General features: G+C 48.4%; 3 protein-coding genes across 5 annotated transcripts; 1 reads left to right on the top strand and 2 right to left on the bottom strand.

Moving 5' to 3' along the window:
• The first annotated feature begins 821 nt into the window (after nt 1-821).
• Nucleotides 822-5,367, top strand: LOC127768650 (putative metallophosphoesterase At3g03305). The gene is made up of 4 exons (XM_052294272.1): nt 822-1,162; nt 2,291-2,532; nt 3,489-5,009; nt 5,089-5,367. The coding sequence occupies exons 1-4, from the start codon at nt 892-894 to the stop codon at nt 5,242-5,244; spliced, it is 2,190 nt and encodes a 729-aa protein (XP_052150232.1). The 5' UTR covers nt 822-891; the 3' UTR covers nt 5,245-5,367.
• Nucleotides 5,368-5,836: 469 nt separating this feature from the next.
• LOC127765103 (dynamin-related protein 4C) lies at nt 5,837-7,873 on the bottom strand. Its single transcript, XM_052289932.1, has one exon. The coding sequence runs from the start codon at nt 7,871-7,873 to the stop codon at nt 5,837-5,839; it is 2,037 nt and encodes a 678-aa protein (XP_052145892.1).
• Nucleotides 7,874-9,210: 1,337 nt separating this feature from the next.
• Nucleotides 9,211-13,413, bottom strand: LOC127767086 (myosin-binding protein 3-like). Of its 3 annotated transcripts, none has more exons than XM_052292307.1 (4): nt 11,909-13,413; nt 11,534-11,833; nt 10,063-11,425; nt 9,211-9,736 (listed from the first exon to the last, which is right to left on the bottom strand). In XM_052292307.1, exons 1-3 carry the CDS (start codon nt 13,053-13,055, stop codon nt 10,089-10,091), a joined length of 2,784 nt encoding a protein of 927 aa, XP_052148267.1. In that variant the 5' UTR covers nt 13,056-13,413; the 3' UTR covers nt 9,211-9,736; nt 10,063-10,088. The 3 variants fall into 3 exon arrangements, with proteins under 3 accessions (XP_052148267.1, XP_052148268.1, XP_052148269.1); XM_052292308.1 differs by having other exon boundaries at nt 10,063-11,422; XM_052292309.1 differs by having other exon boundaries at nt 11,534-11,752; nt 11,909-13,412.
• Nucleotides 13,414-16,462: the final 3,049 nt, after the last annotated feature.

The following is a 16,462-nucleotide window of genomic DNA, read 5'->3' as shown; positions in this document are numbered from 1 at the left end:
CATACTCCATGGTTTACTCCGGTCAAGCACACGTAAATCTTCAATCCATGCCAGCTGCGTCGAGGTTAACCCTGCCCATGGAAGCGCGAGGTGGAAATAAATGTCATAGAAGTGCGGTATCTTTCTCACCTTAATTAAGCCAGAGCCGGGCTTGAAAACCCATTTTGGTCACGCAGCTCAAGAGATTCCAAGCCAGCGTCCATGCAAATGCATGACGGATGCATAGCCCGCGCGCGCTGGGGCTGGAGCGAGGGGAGCCCAGCGCCGACCAGTGGCTGGGTCGCCACGGTTTCCCGGGCTTTTGTTTATCGCTTCGAAAGCGTTGAATGTTTGCTGCCGCCATTAATGAGGTCACGTGAGGTGGAACCGTGGCCACCCCGGCCGCATTGGCTGCCCTGATCGATCCATCGGTCAGCTGAGACCGCGTAAGGTCAGCTGCGCTGATGGATTGATCTCTCGCTGTTGGATCTGTAGTCCCTGCTTGCTCTGGCCTCGGTGTTCTTCTCGAGAGATCATTTTCTTTTTCATCATACGGCCTATAGAGCACAGTGCCACAGACTGGCCAATGGGCACGACCACGACGACGAAGATTAACGGGCCCATGGCCGAGGACGGAGGCCCATCAGGCCTAGCCTATAACGTTTCAGCCCAACATGTAAAAGGCCGGCACGTCCGTGGTTCCGCCCATGCGTGATGGGCCCACATGACCGTGGTCATGGGTATCCAGTTCCGGTTCTGGGCCAAGTCACTGGTTCGTCTTAAGGCTCGGGTGGCCCACGGCCCACCAGGCCGGGCACTCTTCCTCCCCGACACGGCACCACCGCACCACGGGACGCGTCGGCGTAGAGATTCCCCGCCGCGCCGGATCCCGAACCCGTTCACCGCCCAGCGATGGCCTCGCACCTCCGCTCCCCGCTGGTTCTTCTGCTGCTGCTCGCCCTCCACCGGCTGTGTGCCCCGTGGCTGGTGGTCGCCGACGACCTTGCCTCGGTGGCGAGGTCGGCCTTCTCCATGGACGGCGACGTGGCGTGGGTGGTGCAGGTCAGCGACCTCCACATCAGCGCCTACCACCCCGACCGCGCCGACGACCTCGCGAGCATCCTCGGCCCCGCCCTGCGCGCCATCCGCCCCCACCTGCTCCTCGTCACCGGCGACATCACAGGTGAGCGGCGAGCCCCCTTCTCATGTATCGTCAAATTTGATTAAAAAAAAGTCACGAATTGTTCCTTCATGCATCCATTTTGTACAGTTGTTTGGTAAGGAGCATGGCAACTGCCGAGAAATAGACCGTATCTACTCTGGTTTTGACATATTGCAAGTGATCGGTGTTGAGTGGTATTGTTATATGTGGGAAATAGCAGTATATAAACTCGATTAGCTATGCTGTGAACGTAGAATCAACTTCCGTATAAGCTGTGAACTCGATTAGCTATGTGGGAAATTATGCTCACAGCATGAGCTTTTTGTTACAGTTGTGCTGTTAAATGCGCATGTACTTCTGAACTAATCCCATCTAGTACATGATGGCACTGACTACGAAGGAATATCATGTTCTGTTAATGAGAATCTGCAGAAAATTCTGATTCATTTCCATGTAGCGTAGGCAGGTTGAATTTGTATTTGTGGTTGCCAAGTATTGCCTAAAAAGATCAAATGATACAGTAACTCAGAGTCCATGGCTCCATGCCATGAAACTTCAGAATAGCTTCATTAGTTAATGCAAGGTAAAGCATACAACTTACAAACTACCATAAGGTTAGTAGATCATTTTTCTAATAAACTCAGCTAGCGTAACATCCATAAACATATTCTGGAAATATCCTGGAGTTATTGGCCTAACATTCATTTCAACTATTTGCATGAAGAATATGACTCTGAATTTGTTGTATAAACCATTAAATTCTCCAATATCGTATCTAATGGCGACATACATGAAAGCTGCTTTGTTACAACAAATGGAGATAAATCCCAAATCACTTGAAAACATTACTAACTGTATTTTTTATATTTGGAAAATATTTATTTGTATGTGGAAGGTCAAATATTGGAAAGTTGATTTGGTAGTAAATTTGGATAACTTCAATTTTCGTCCCTTGCTATAATGCATTTCCTTTTTTCACCTTGAGTGTACATGTTAATTTGTTAGACAGAAAGCCCTTGCTAGAATAATAAGGAAATGAAACAAGCACATATATGGTTGATGCAATTGAATGTATATGTTGTTCTTGTAGTTTTATATATTCCTATGACTGTATAATAATTTCCAGTTTTTTCGTGGGATGTTAACAAGATGCAAAGAATAGGAGAAAAACTACGTCAAGACAAGATGAGAGGGAATGGATTACATACAAAAAAGCTATTGATGCAATTGTTGGAATAGGTGGTATTGATAAGAGCAGGATATTTGATATTAGAGGTAATCATGATACATATGGAGTTCCCTATAGGGGAGGAAAATTGGATTTCTTCTCAACTTACAGTGTGAACTCACAGCTTGACCGATTAAGCACCATCAGTAGCATTTTGCTTCAGGTACTCCTTATCTTCTTGTCTGATCTCCTTGTTAGGCACAATTAATTTTGTTCATAGTCGTTTATCATGACTTATTATTTGTCATGCGCATAATCCAGTGTACAGTTATCTTTCAATTAATCCAGTTCTATATTCTGCTTCTTTGAAGATGTAAAGCATACTATAACATATTTGCTGTCAGAGCTTCAGTTGAACATTGACCTGCACTTTATACCGCTGATTACTGTGCACAGAATTAATGCTCCTCTGCCTTGATTATTGAACGTCCTCTTTGGTTAGCTGGTAGAACAATATCTATTGGTCCATAATAAATATTACTCTCGTGTGATACTGGGCATGTAGTACTACAAATACATCATGCTTCAATATCATACTGATGATACTTGAAGCAGAAATGTACGATAAGCTTGAACATAGCACTAAACCATCTTACTCAATGGAGAACAGCTCTTGCTAACTAGACTTGACCATCAATTATAATTTACTAATAATTGCATTTATATGTAACAATAATGATGTAGTGTGCTATACTGATGTCAATGCACCTTCAGACTCGCTTAATGTACACTCAATAGCAGGACAGATGAAGGTGGCTATACATTCAGCACTTAAACCATAACTGGCCTGTGTCAACCTACAATGGTAGTTAAATTTACTAAACTATAACTCTATTTATCTTTGGCAGCTATTACGAATCAAATTATGTCTTATCTGTGCCTTATAATTTCCGTAACCCACTTTGTCTCTAGCACTTATATAGATTTCTAATGGTGTCATAACAGTACTAGAGGAGATTTTTTTTTTTATGTTGGGCTATCTGTGCATAACACATTGTCTATGTTGGATTATCTGTGCATAATACATTGTCAAAATTCTTGTACCATTTATATGCCACGCATCTCTGCTAATTCTGCTTACAATGCTGGGCCTGAATTTTATCCTAAAAGGTACTGTAGGGACGCAGGAATTATCTCTTCCTTGGCATAGATGATACAATGAGTATTGGCATTCGATATCCAGCTAATTTATTTGGCCATCCTACTGATAAGAGGATAGACGCTGTTAATTCAGAACTTCAATACTGGTCCAATCATTCCAATGTTCCAATAACAAAAGTAGTTTTTGGACATTACCCTATGTCATTCACTACTTCATCTCAAAAAGGACAACGTTATGAAAGTACATTTGCAAAGCAGTCAATTTCAGCATATCTATGTGGCCATCTGCACGCGAAAATTAGTAAGCAGCTTTGGCGGTTTCATGAAATGAGTGCAACAACACAAGAGCAGAAAACAAGCTATTGGGAATGGGAACTTGGAGACTGGAAAGAGTCAAGACTGATGAGGATTTTAGCAATTGATGGAGGTGCAATCTCTTTCATAGACCACACACTAAAACAGGCATTCCAAACTTCCATCTTGATCACATACCCAACAGATTCAAGAAGTATGAATACATTGGAATCAATGAATTGGTCAACGAGAAATGATATAAATGTTCTTGTTTTCTCTAATCAGGTGATCCGCAATGTGAGTGCAAGAGTTTTTGACTCTCATAATGAGTTTAAGATAGTTGAAGAAATACCACTGCAGCTTGTTGCCACACCATCTGTTCACAAACCTTTGTTCCATGCGGAATGGAATGCTGAAAACTACAAAAGTCCATCCCCTACTCGCTACTGGTTGCAAGTTTTTGCTCAGGATTCTCAGGGTGGGAAGACATCAAGCGAGCGACGACCATTTTCAGTTGAGGGTAAAGTGCAAATTCAATCACGTCCATGTCTGAACTACTTGATTTTTGAAGTCCAATGGGAAGACATGTATCAAGTTCTTCTGTGGAGTAATTTTGCCTTCATAATTGTACTATTGTTTGCTCCCAAATTGCTGTATCATTTTATGAAGAAAAGTTTGACATACCAAAGATGGACCGTGTCAGTTATGCTATCCCCTATCCAGCCGAGGAAAGCTTACTTTTGGTTGGTCTGGTTTCTAATGGAGGGTGCAAGGAATAGACCCATCTGGTTTTCTTTGCTCATATATGTTATTTGGCTTATTGAAATGCCATGGTTTTGGGGTCATGCGACATCTGAGAAAGGAGAAATTGCTCAAATGTACTTATCCGGATGGAGCATCCCATCTCTTGGTGAAGACTTGACCTGGAACAAATCGAGCAACCCAGATGTGCTGGTTATTACACTGCCTTTCCTATACCTGGTGGTTGTCCCTGTTGTAGTTGTAATATATAGTTTGTTTGCAGAGAAGGCTGTTGCTTGTTTGCGGCACAGCAGAAGAACAGAAAACACGGTCAACCCAACAAATTCAAACCCTGAGTCAGGATATCTACTGCCAAGTGCTTCAGTGTCTTTAGCGAACCTCTCAGACAAGAAAATTCTCTCAAAGGTAATGAAATTCTGTGGCGGCTGGACAAGGAGGGTGCTCCTATTGTTGTGCTGTCTCATTGCGGTGATACATTTGAAGGTGCGTACCTATCTAAAACGCCATCTGCAGACTGTACCATCAATTTCATGTCTTAAATGTTGAATTGCATATCTTGCAGCTTTCCTCAAGGCTAATGTCAGCTTATGGAGCCAAACCAGTAGCCTTTTCTCCTCCAGTAACGTGGATGCCGTTGTTATTATTAAGTGCTACTGCCTATTGTACAATGCCCAACACATTAGTGCTGTCAGCTATTTTTGAAGCACGAGTATATTAGATAAGGGCGTGAAAGGTACTGTCCTTTTGTTGTACTTGAACGTGGTGTGAATCGTTTATCACCAACAAAAAGCTTTGTACAGTTACTCGATGTTTCAGTTAATAAAGTGTCAATTTCATTTCATGGACGGCAATTCACGTAAAATTCTATATTTTGTAAAATTTATTTATTCTAAGAGTACATTTTTAAAATTCTATATTTTGTAATATTGGATTGTAAGTTTGTAATGCTTTCAGATTTACTAACTTGCGTTCAACATCCGGGCAAAAATAAACAAGGAAATATATAGGTGTTTTCCTCACTAGACCCAGCAATACTTGGGCTTTATCCATACTAAAGATACTTATAGAAAATTACAATGCATACGATAAATTAGTACGATTTTTGCATACATATATGTATCAGCGCTGATACATATATGTTTCAGTTAAACAAAACAGGACAATTAGTGATGCATATGCCCACCGCAACATTACGAATCAAAAGTTAACCATAACAGCAGACGGCAGTCAACTTAGGTTCACAGCTAGCAACACGCCACAACAGCACATGGCAACACCATAAATCCAAAGTTTTGACCTAAGGCAACAGCCTAAACTTCACCTGCGGCGCTGATCCTGTCCATGATGTTCGCGACAACCTCCTTGGACTGCCGCAGCAGGACGATGCTCTTCTTCAGGCGCTCGCGCTTGGCGCCGGTGCTCGGCGACGGCGCCAGCATCCTCTCCACGCCGGCCATCTTGTTGCCCAGGAGCTCATCCGCGAGCTCCGCCTCAAGGTCGTGCTCCACGAGGCGCTTGACGCCCCGAAGCACGTGCAGCGCCAGCCCGTCGACGAGGCGGAGCACGATGCTCCTCCAGTACGCGGTGAGCCGCGCCCTCAGGTCGAACGCCTGCCCGGCCAAGCCGGCGTGCGCCCTCAGGTGCGAAACGTCCACCTCCCCAAAGCCCTCCAGGGTGATCCTCGCGGGCTTGGAGCCGTCCTCCACGGCCTCCATGAAACTATCGTGGCCCTCCATGATCTCCGTCCACGTCCTCATGTAATCCGGGTTCGCCGTGTAGTCGGAGACGAGCTCCATCTCGATCAGCTCCTTGACGTGCTGCGCCGACCGCGCCCGCGCCTTGTCCATCAGTGTCTGCACGGCGCGGCGGCACGACGGCTGCACCTGGGGGAAGTTCTCGGAGTGCTTGAGAAGGATGTTCATCACCACATCCTCCACGTAACCCCACACCTCGTTCACGAGCTCGTGCGGCACGTGCATGACGGTCTCCACCTTCTTCTTGAGCAAGACGAGGAACGCGGACCTCAGGAGGAAGTTGGGGAGGTTGATCCCCTTGGTCTCCTCCAGGACGCGCACCTCCTCCATCAGGAACATGGCGTCGTCGTCGCTGCTCTTCGGGCACTCCGCGGGAAGCCTCCTCTTGTAGCCGTCCATCTTCTCGGCGATGCGTGCGGTGCCGTGGAAATGGCGGTCGTCGGGGAACTCGTCGAACTCGCCGCGGACGAGCACCTTCTCGAGCGAGGCGCACACCTGCTTGACGATGTGAAAGAAAGCCCTCACCGCGTCGGCGACGTTGTTGAGGTCCGGCGGCATCTGGTCCAGCTCGCTGCTGTGGCGACTGAGGCGGTCGTTGATCTGCTTGACGATGTCCGGGAGGCATTTGGCGATGATGGTCGCCTGAATCTGCATCAGCCTCTGCGCGAGCACCGGGATGCCGACCATGGACTTGTCGATCTTGGAGAGGAGGGGATGATACTTGAACAGCCGCTCCTCCTCGACGCGCGCCTGGTCGTACGTCTCCTCGCCAATGCGGTTGCGGACGCAGACGTAGCCGAGGCCGATGTTGACGTCGTCCATGGTCACCTTCTCGAGCAGGCCCTCGGGGGCCTTGTCCGCCTTGGTGACGACGGCGAGCGTGCGCTCCCCGGTGCGGTCAACCTGCTGCGACATGCGGATGGACTCGCACGTCGGGAAGTCGACGGTGGCGGAGAGCACGTTGAGGATGATGCTCTCCTTCGGCGCGATATACTCCTTGATGATCTTCGCGATCTGGTCGTAGATGTCGTCGGGCTGGCCCTGGACGGGGACGCGCGTGATGCCGGGGAGGTCGACGAGTGTGAGGTCGGGGACGCCGCGCTTCCGCACGACGAGGGTGATGGGCGCGTCGGAGATGCCCTTGCCGCTCCCGGCGATCTCGGCCGTGGCGGCGTTGATGGCGTCCGCGACCTTGGCCTCCGAGGTGGTCACCACGCGGCCGTTGCTGTGCTCCAGCTGCAGCTTGGGCGAGTCGGCGGAGGGGTCGTCCTGGAGCCGCATGACGAGCGGCACGCGGGTGCAGATGCCCTGGCCTCGCGGGAGGCTGATGCCGGCGAGCGACTCGAGCACGCTCGACTTGCCGCTGGACTGGTCGCCCACCACGACGATGGTCGGCAGCTGGATCCCCTCCTGCGTCACCTTGAGGTGGCGCAGCCGGTCGACGGCGTCGAGGAGCGGGCGGATCTGGTCGTTGTAGGACTCCGCGATGGCGCTGCCGGTGACGACGTCACTGGCTGCGACCAAGGCCTTGGAGTCGCCAACCAAATCCTTCGCGCTCTTGGTCGCCATGATCGGAAGCAGCTTCTTGGACATGGGTGCAGCAGCTAGTGTGGGTGGCGTCAGGGCGATTGGAAGAAGCAGGGGAAGGAGATCGCTGTGGTTGTGAGTTGTGCCACGCCGGTGAGGAGGGTTTTAATGGCGGGGATGGGTGGGAGAATGATTGCCCGGGAGGTGGAGCGCCGCGCACTGGAATCCCTTCTCGGAAGACGAGGGGGGTTTGCGCGCGCCGGGAATCGGAGCGGCGGCCGCGGTGAAGCGAAAGTTCAGTACACGAGCCGACGAGCGCGTCTTTTCGCTTTTCGAGCTTTGTCTTGTTCTCCTGGAGAAAGGTGGGCTGCTTTTTAGACACCGATTGGGCTACTCTACTACCGGCCCGTGGATTGGCCCATTACTGAAAGGCTCACTTTGGCAAGGACCAGTTCTCATTCAGCCCGATCTAACTTTCAGCCCATAAACAATCGTGAAGTACTCCGGAGGGGCCCGCGTGAAAAATAGGTCAAGACGCAGCCCGCACCTCGATTGGATGGTGCGCGGCGACCCGATCCCTGGATCGCCTGTACGGCCAGCTCATCTCGCCGGCCGACGATGCCCGGAGCTCCGTGGGCCTCCGCACGTCGGTGACCCCGCCTGATCACTGCTGGCAGCGCGCGAGCAATTCGACGAGGTTCCATCTTTGAGGTCTTTGTTCGCGCGTGTCGCCTGCAGCGCTCGCGCACACCACGTGCTCGACCAAATACTCACGAGCCGTAAGAGGCCTACCCAAGACCGGGGGGGGGGGGGGGGGGGGATCAAGTACGCCGGCGACGAGGGGCGAGGGGAACAATGGTGGGCGAGATCGAGTAGTATCAGAGGCCTTCGCGCCGCGTGGTACCCCAACGTCGACGCCGCGAGGTTCGCCGGCATGGACGCATGGTGAGTTTCAACAACTATACTCTTTCAGTCTTTATTTCTATATTTTCGGGGGCCAACAATTATACGCTTATGCAGTACTGTATTGCAACTGCGACTACACCATTGTTAGTCTAGTAGGTCTAGCATAGAAAATGCAACGAGTATACTTTGCATTCTCTCCACAGTCCACAACTCCAGATTATTGAGTCCATTATGATCAGTGGGGCCTAACCTTCCAGGCTTCCACGAGCTGAAGAGTGAAGACAGCTCAAAGCCAGACTTCAAAGTGAGCATAATTGGGCAAGCCCAGACTGCCCAGTTAATCATGCTATCATAAAGATGTGCCAGTAGTACTATACTAAGTAATCTGTACATCTATGGCTTCTTAAGTTTTAGGGAAGAAAAAGGAAGGCTTCTTAAACTGGATGGGAGCAGAGGATTTAATAGTGTACAGCAGAAGCACAAGGACCAGAGAATCGTGGCAAATGCAATAGCAATTCATCATTTCCGAAAGGATTGCTTTCTTCATCAAATCTGGCTATAAAAAAAGAACAAACCGCACGTACCAACCATACAAGCTACAACCTCATACAGAACAGGACAAACTCATGCACATTCCTACCTCTGCACAAACAATTCTGAAAATTGAAGAAAAAAAAAAGAAGAGAATAAATAATAGATCCTCCACATCTCCACTCAGACTAACTTTACCTTTTCTTTTTTTCCCCTAAGTTGTGCATACATCCGAAGCTGGCACCAATGATTCAACATTGTGCAGCTTTGGAAGGACTAATGATTTCTACAACTACCACATCATAAAGCCGGCAATGCTGGACCAGAAACAAAAGGAAGAGGCTTTGCTTCCGTGCCACCGGCAAAATGAGCAAAACCTCCCATTAAATCAGCCATTATCTTTCAAAGGTACCATCACCAACCAAGTACTTCAGATCATTCCGATCGACTCACCAAAGCCGATCCACTAAATCAATAGCAAGCTACGGTAATCTGCAAAGCATAATTGATTTTGGACGTTATTGATGGTAAACAGCTATCTGAAAACAGTTAAGATATGGACTGTTTCAGTAACACAGAATTCAGTACTGTCCAAAAGTATAAATACGAGTGCTAGCTTTTACTGTAGAAATTATTGTCTGCATATTGGATGCTCTTGATGTCAATCTATACCAAAATTATGTTATTTTCTCCTGAAAATATAGTTCACACTAGTACAATCAAAGATGCTTCCTAATGTATACCTTCTGAAAAGTATCACCCACCCCTTGTAGTGTAGTAAAGAAAAAAAAAAGAAATTTCCAGGAGTAGGAAATTACCACATGTTATATATAAGAGGCATGTGCTATGCTGAATTTGCAGCAAGGGCATCACCAGCATGCTTAACATGAAGTTCCACGCTCCGGAGTTCGCGAAGATGCTGCAAGATCTCTTGAAGAAGGTCCATGCCCCTGTCACCTTTCTTCAGGGACTTGATGCAGTGCCTGAGGAACTCCTTGTCTGCCTCTAGTGCTTGCAGTCTCTCGTATACATGATCAACCTCCTCTATTATTGCCAGCCTCTCCTGTTCTTTTACAAGCACAGAAACCGGTTTTGTCGAATTATCAACTTGCACATCCCCAACCCTTGCAGATGGTGTCTGATCACTGCTCTCATCTCCAGCTGCATCGAATAGAGGAAGAAGACTCTTTCCCCTGCAAATAGAATTTCGACCTTCAAACTTTGCCTTGTCACTGGTGATATCACCATTTCCCGGAGAATGGAGACCGTCAGCCGACAGTTCATATTCATCTGAAGATCGGCCCACAGCAGCACTGGTGTCGTTGATGTCATCATCTTCCAATGTGAAGAGCCTCTCCTCCAATGTCTTGAGCTCTTCCAAGATAGATAGCCTTTCCATCTCAAAGTACGTCAAGGAGTCATCAAGAGCCACCAGATGTTTCTTGTTTTCTTGATCTGTCCTGGGGCTAAAAGTAGCATCAGACGGGCTCTGAAGATTGCTGCCATCCGGGGACTCACCTAGTTCGCAGTATTCATCGGAGTGCCCGTCACTGTCCTCACCACTGGATGACACAGAAGTGCCATTACCATTGGGGCTATGCCCGTTAGCCTTGAAGCTTGCCATTCTCCTCCTCTCCTTGTCCTCGTAGTGTAGCACCTTCTGCCTGCACATATCCAGCTCCCTCTCCAGTTCCTGCTTCTCCCTCTCCCTCTTGGTGACCAGCTCGTTCAGCAACTGCAGCGCCTCCTGGTCGTACTCCGACTGCTCCTCCATCATCCGTTGGTATTGCAGAGCCTCCATCTGCATTGCTGCCTTCTCTTCCTGCAACCTGTTGATCATTGCCATAGTCTGGTTGGTCGCGATGGCAGCGGCGCTCCTCTCTTCCTCAAGCTCGGAGTACAATGCGCTGAGTGCCTTTCGCTCCGCTTGCAGCGCCGATTTCAGCTGATCAACGGTGGAAGGCTCGGACAACTCCATCTCGCTTGCCACACTCCCGTCCAAAGATAAGGATAGTGACCGTTTCCTCTCAAGCAAAAACTTTTTGTCTGAGATTTGTGTGGCAACGCTGTAGGTCGGTGTCTCAGGTGCCTTGTCGTCTTCAACCTCGTTCTGTTCGTTTGGTGGCTGGTCTAATCTCTGGCTCGCCGTCGCCTCCTCCTCCTGTTCGGTTTCACTTGCTTCTAATCCAAACATAAGAAGTTAACATTAAGTTCATAATCATTTTGAAAGCATCTTGATGGGGGACAAGTTAATTACTAGTCAAATGCACAATCCGATAATTGTACTACCTTGCGCAGTTGGGTCTGTTTCATGGAGACTTTCCAATGGCAGTGGCTGCTCATCTGGGTACGCCAATGGATCAGTTGGCTCCTCAAACTCTGCTGATTCATGAAACGGCACGACATGGTCATCTTGCTCCCGTTCGCATATCTCACTCCCGATTGATACCTCACAGTTAGTGTCCACCTCTGCTGATCTGTTGTCATCTTCAGGAACTGCTTCAGTGACTGAAAGGAAAACGATGAGACTGGCATACCAGATGACAAGACTGGACAATTGATTGTCATCTTCAGAAACTTCTTCAATGACTGAAATAAAAACGATGAGAGAGGCATACCAAATGACAAAATTGGACAATCGAGAGAAGCCAATGATGATCTTACCTTCGGGCACAACAATTTCTTCTTCTTCAGCTGTCTCAACTTCTTCTTCTTCAACTGTTTCTTCTTCAGCAGTGGCATCTCCAATTTGAGCAACATCTTCAATAACCAATTCATCATCGTGGGGGATGATATTCTCATGAGGATCAGGTGGGCTTGTGACAGGCTCTGCACAAGGAACAGGCACAACAAAGTCGTCCTCAATCGCGACATCCGCCGCTGCAGCCGAAGAATCCAACATCCTCTTCTCCTCAAGAACAACTCCGATATCAAGATCTCTCAACTCGTGCTCGCCGTCGATATGGTCCATTTCTTTCTCCTTTTCACAGCACGCCTGATGCAAACCTGACTCGTCGGCGATTGTCATCTCATCGATGGCTGCCACCGACACCAAGCGCTCTCCGTCGAGCTCGATCTCTTCTCCGACAGCCATGACTTCCAAGGACTCGTCCTGGACGGCGGCCATCTTCTCCTCTTGCTCGTCTTTATCGTCCACCTCTTCTTGCCGCTCTTCCTCCTGAAATTCTCCATGCTCTTCTTCGTCTTCCTCGTCGTGCTCCTCTTGAGCCAAAATAACATATCCTTGGTCTTCTTCTTCGCCGTGCTCCTCTTGAGCCAATGGAACATACCCTTGGTTTCTGTCTTCTTCGGTTGTCTTCTCCTCCGATTGGCCTTGTCCTTTATCCGGCAGCTCGCGCGAGGAGGTTTTCACAACGGCGTAGCAGCAAGAGCACACCGTGGCGCTCTCCTCCCCTGCATCTTTTATGCTCTCCTCCTTGGAAGAAGACAGGCAGGCCTCGCACATGTCGCCGGCGTCGGCGAGCCGACCGTGGTGCAGGCAGTTCCCGAGCCCGGAGATCTCCGCCGCGTGGGCGCCGCAGAGGACGCTCCGCAGCCACCGCGCGCCATCCTCCTCCTCCGTCGCCTTCTCGAAGAGGCGGTCGACGCGGGAGCAGAGGAGGCACGGCGGCCTGAGCCCGAAGTAGGCGGCGAACCGGGCGATGGCGTAGGAGAAGAGCCCGTTGATCAGCAGCAGCGCGATGAGCGTCCACTCCAGGACGGCGTACGCCAGCGCCGACGTGACCCTCCGCGTCCTCCTGTGGAACAGCGCCGCCGCGAACCTGCTCGCCGCCGCCGCCGTCGCCGCCATCGCGCCCTCCGATCCTTACAAGTTAGTACAGCCACAGCATGAGAAAAAAAATTCCGATCTTCGCCTCGGCCTTGACGACTGCTTGGAATCTAGCTGCCGCCACGCCAAGCCGAGCGAGACCGAATGAATTCTTGCGGGTTGAAACTTGCAAAGGCAGCAGATGGAATGATTTGGGAGGGGTGGAGGCTTGGCTGGATGAGTTGTTTTGAAGCTTCTAGCTTTCACCTTTTGAGGGAGAAAGTTCGGGCCATTGGACCCCATGAGAGAGCTAGCTCGCTCTCATTTTTCTCCATTTTTTTTTCGCGTTTGAATGGAGGGAAGGGACGGATGACGAGGGTTAGGAATTCGTCCCGTTTGATGCGGCCGCCGGACAATGGGTACGTACGAACCTTGGAGCCTGGTAAAATGGAAATGCTGCACCGGCCATGACGACGAGTCGACGAGACGGGCATGAATTGGCAAATTGCGTGGTGGTGAGCACGACTTGGGCAAGGATGGCCGTGCAAAATCTGGGGTGATTGTCTCCAGTAACCATTGGATTCTCTTTTTTTATGGCGATTCAGTGTCCCTGTCAACAGGTAGACACATCTTTTAATTTGTCATCGGTTGGAAAAAATGGTACGGAATGAAAGGAAGAACTGGCCTTAATCATACATCTCGGCACCAGCAATAGAATCCGATGCATGCATGCTCTTAATCGTACATGTACACTGGCAGGAACACCGGTCTTGTATTGCCATCGACGTGGTTTGTAGTTTGTTTGCAGTAGGTATATATAAGAGTATCGGTTTGTCGCTGGAGATTTTCATGTTTGTTAATAAAACGCTGCTGCAGAGGGTTTAGTTTATCTCATGAACCTACAGCGCTGCCTTACTGGGAAAAAAATGCATTCGCAGATTCGCTGCATCTGTTGTTGTAATGATAGTCTAAATATCTCTCAAATAATCATGGAAGGCTGGCCCCTTCAAGAAACCAGCTAGGTTCCATGAATGCCTTCTTCATGACAGGCATAGCCGTGAACACCAGGGGATCCGCAGCCTCTGTTAGTTTCAGGCTTTCAATGGCCGGCTCGCTCGTGCTGGACTATTCGTACTGATCTTGGTTAGTTGCATCGACGTTAGGCTAAGAGCATGTACAATAGCATGCTATAAGCCCGCTATAAATATATTTTAAGAAGATAAATAAGGAGAGAGAAGAGCAGCGGGCTACAGATTTGTAGCCAGCTGTAGCACGGACTCTAAGGCACACTGTGTGTATGATAAGTGAGACCAGATATTAATAGTGTAGTATGTAACTATTGTGTAAATGAGCTATTAGGTTAGTTATAGATGAATTGAAGTTAGTAGTTGGCTATACTATTAAACTTGCTCTAAGATCAGCCAGCAGGACATACGTACGTGCACCGATGCACTGGTGCGCGCACGCACTGGAAAAGCAGGCCGAGTTTATTACGCAGAAATCACCACGTTTCGCAGCAAACTGTACACGAGAGGCTTCTTTCGAGTGTAGCATGGGGAGAAAAGCTAACGTTCGGAAGGACTCGGCTAGCGCCCACGATAAAGCCAGCCCAGGACACGGCGGGGGACATGGAGATGTTGCGCGAACAGCAGCGGGAATGATACGCCCCGTGGCATTATTGGCGGCGAGTTGGCCACGGGAGCGCGCCCGCGCGGGCGATGGCGCTGATGAGGAGCGGAGCGGTGTTGGTGGGGAGTTGATTGCGCGCCGCGGCGCCCCCACCCGCCACCGACCCGACCCAGCTTTCGGCCGCCGGCCGGCCGTCTGGATAGTGGGCTACCTTTGCCTTTGATCCCCAAAGCGTCCTTTTTTTCCCCCTCTCGCAACGGCCAGCACGTCTCCTTCGCAGCGGCACCCATCGTTTCCCTGGTTTTTCTTGCAAGATTTGACGACCGTCCGTGTGTTCGCGTACAATAGTTGTGTTACTTGTGTCAATGTGTGGACACTGGGCAGATTAATAGTACATGCCGGTTCAGTGTTTGCGTTGCGTGAAAGGTGCAAAATTGATGGATTCTCCGAAAGCGGCAGTTAAAGTTGAAGGTAGAGGCGACCGTGATGCTTTGCTCAGGCAAAAACTGGAAGCTGGGGCTTAAAGAACGTAGCCAAGAAATGCTTCTAGACACCTAGGAAAATACAGCCTGTTCTTCTCCTAATCAGAGCTTCGGGCACGAACCAACTAACGTTCCGCTGGCAAAGCTCGAGATAGCAACCACAGTTTAGTATTTCTTTTAGACTCAATTTTAGTATTGGAAGAATAACAAAATAAGCGACATATATGAAATGGAGCAGTGCTATAGGATATACGTGCTAAAAAAATATTACAGAATTCTTACAAATAAAAATCTTTTTTGCATGTGTACCATTTTCCTTTTGCATGTGATCCTGATCCTAACAATCTGCTTATTGACCGAGACATAAAAACCAATCTCAAAGATCCCTAAAAGACTTATTCATGATGTGAGAAGGTTAAACAAAAGATAGGAGATTTATAATTAACGGTACAGAAATGAAGAGAACAAATAAAAGGTGCTTTTCTGTTAACAAGAATATTATTTTCCCTGTTTCTCTCAACAGTTTTGAAGTTGACAATTTAGAGGGTGTTACATACTCCTCTCCCAAAATTCACATATTCCATTGTTACCCCGACTAAAGCCAAGTTCCCAAGTTTACACCATTGTTTTTGACATGATAGGTGCCACTCCAAATCTTTACCTACTTAAAAAATAGTGTTATGTTGTCCCACCTAACATACATGTTTATCTTTTATTCTCTTAAAAAAATGGATTTCTCCCGATCACTTATGGCGCCCCCTCCCCCTTTCCCCTTCTCCACCTATCTCTCTCTCTCCCTCCCATTTTTTTCCTGGCACCCCCTCCCCCATGATCTCTGTTTGTTCCTTTTTTTTTCTTGGTTTTTTCCTCCCCGACCTCTCTCTCCCTCGTGTTTTTTTCTCTTTTCTTTTGTTGGTTTTTTTCTTCTCAAGGAAACTGGCCAACTAGAAAAAAAATAAAACCTTTTCTTCTCAAGGAAACTTGCCAACTAGAAAAAAAAATGAAAACACAATATCATCGATTTCGAGTAAAATCTGTTGGCCCGAGACCGAGTGAAATCATGTGACTGTTTGCACCAGCACGTTATAGCTCGTGTGTTTTGCATGCCCAGGAGACGTGGCTCACTATGATTCAGTTTGCATGACAAGTTGAGTTAGCGGTGATCTCAGGTTATTTGCCATTCTTTGTGTTGTATGGCAAACTGTGATAAGATTTTATTTGCATGGTAATTGGAATCACCGGTGCCGATTGGAAATGTCACATGCAAATGCAAATGATACTAACAAGAAGTTATGCTGCTGACCCATTCTAATAGGATATGTGTGCGTTTTCTTTAAA

Source organism: Oryza glaberrima, chromosome 3 (genome assembly GCF_000147395.1).
Source record: "Oryza glaberrima chromosome 3, OglaRS2, whole genome shotgun sequence".
Classification (NCBI taxonomy): Eukaryota; Viridiplantae; Streptophyta; class Magnoliopsida; order Poales; family Poaceae; genus Oryza; species Oryza glaberrima.
Note: the sequence above shows the minus strand (reverse complement) of the source record. Positions and strands in the feature narration are given on the sequence as shown.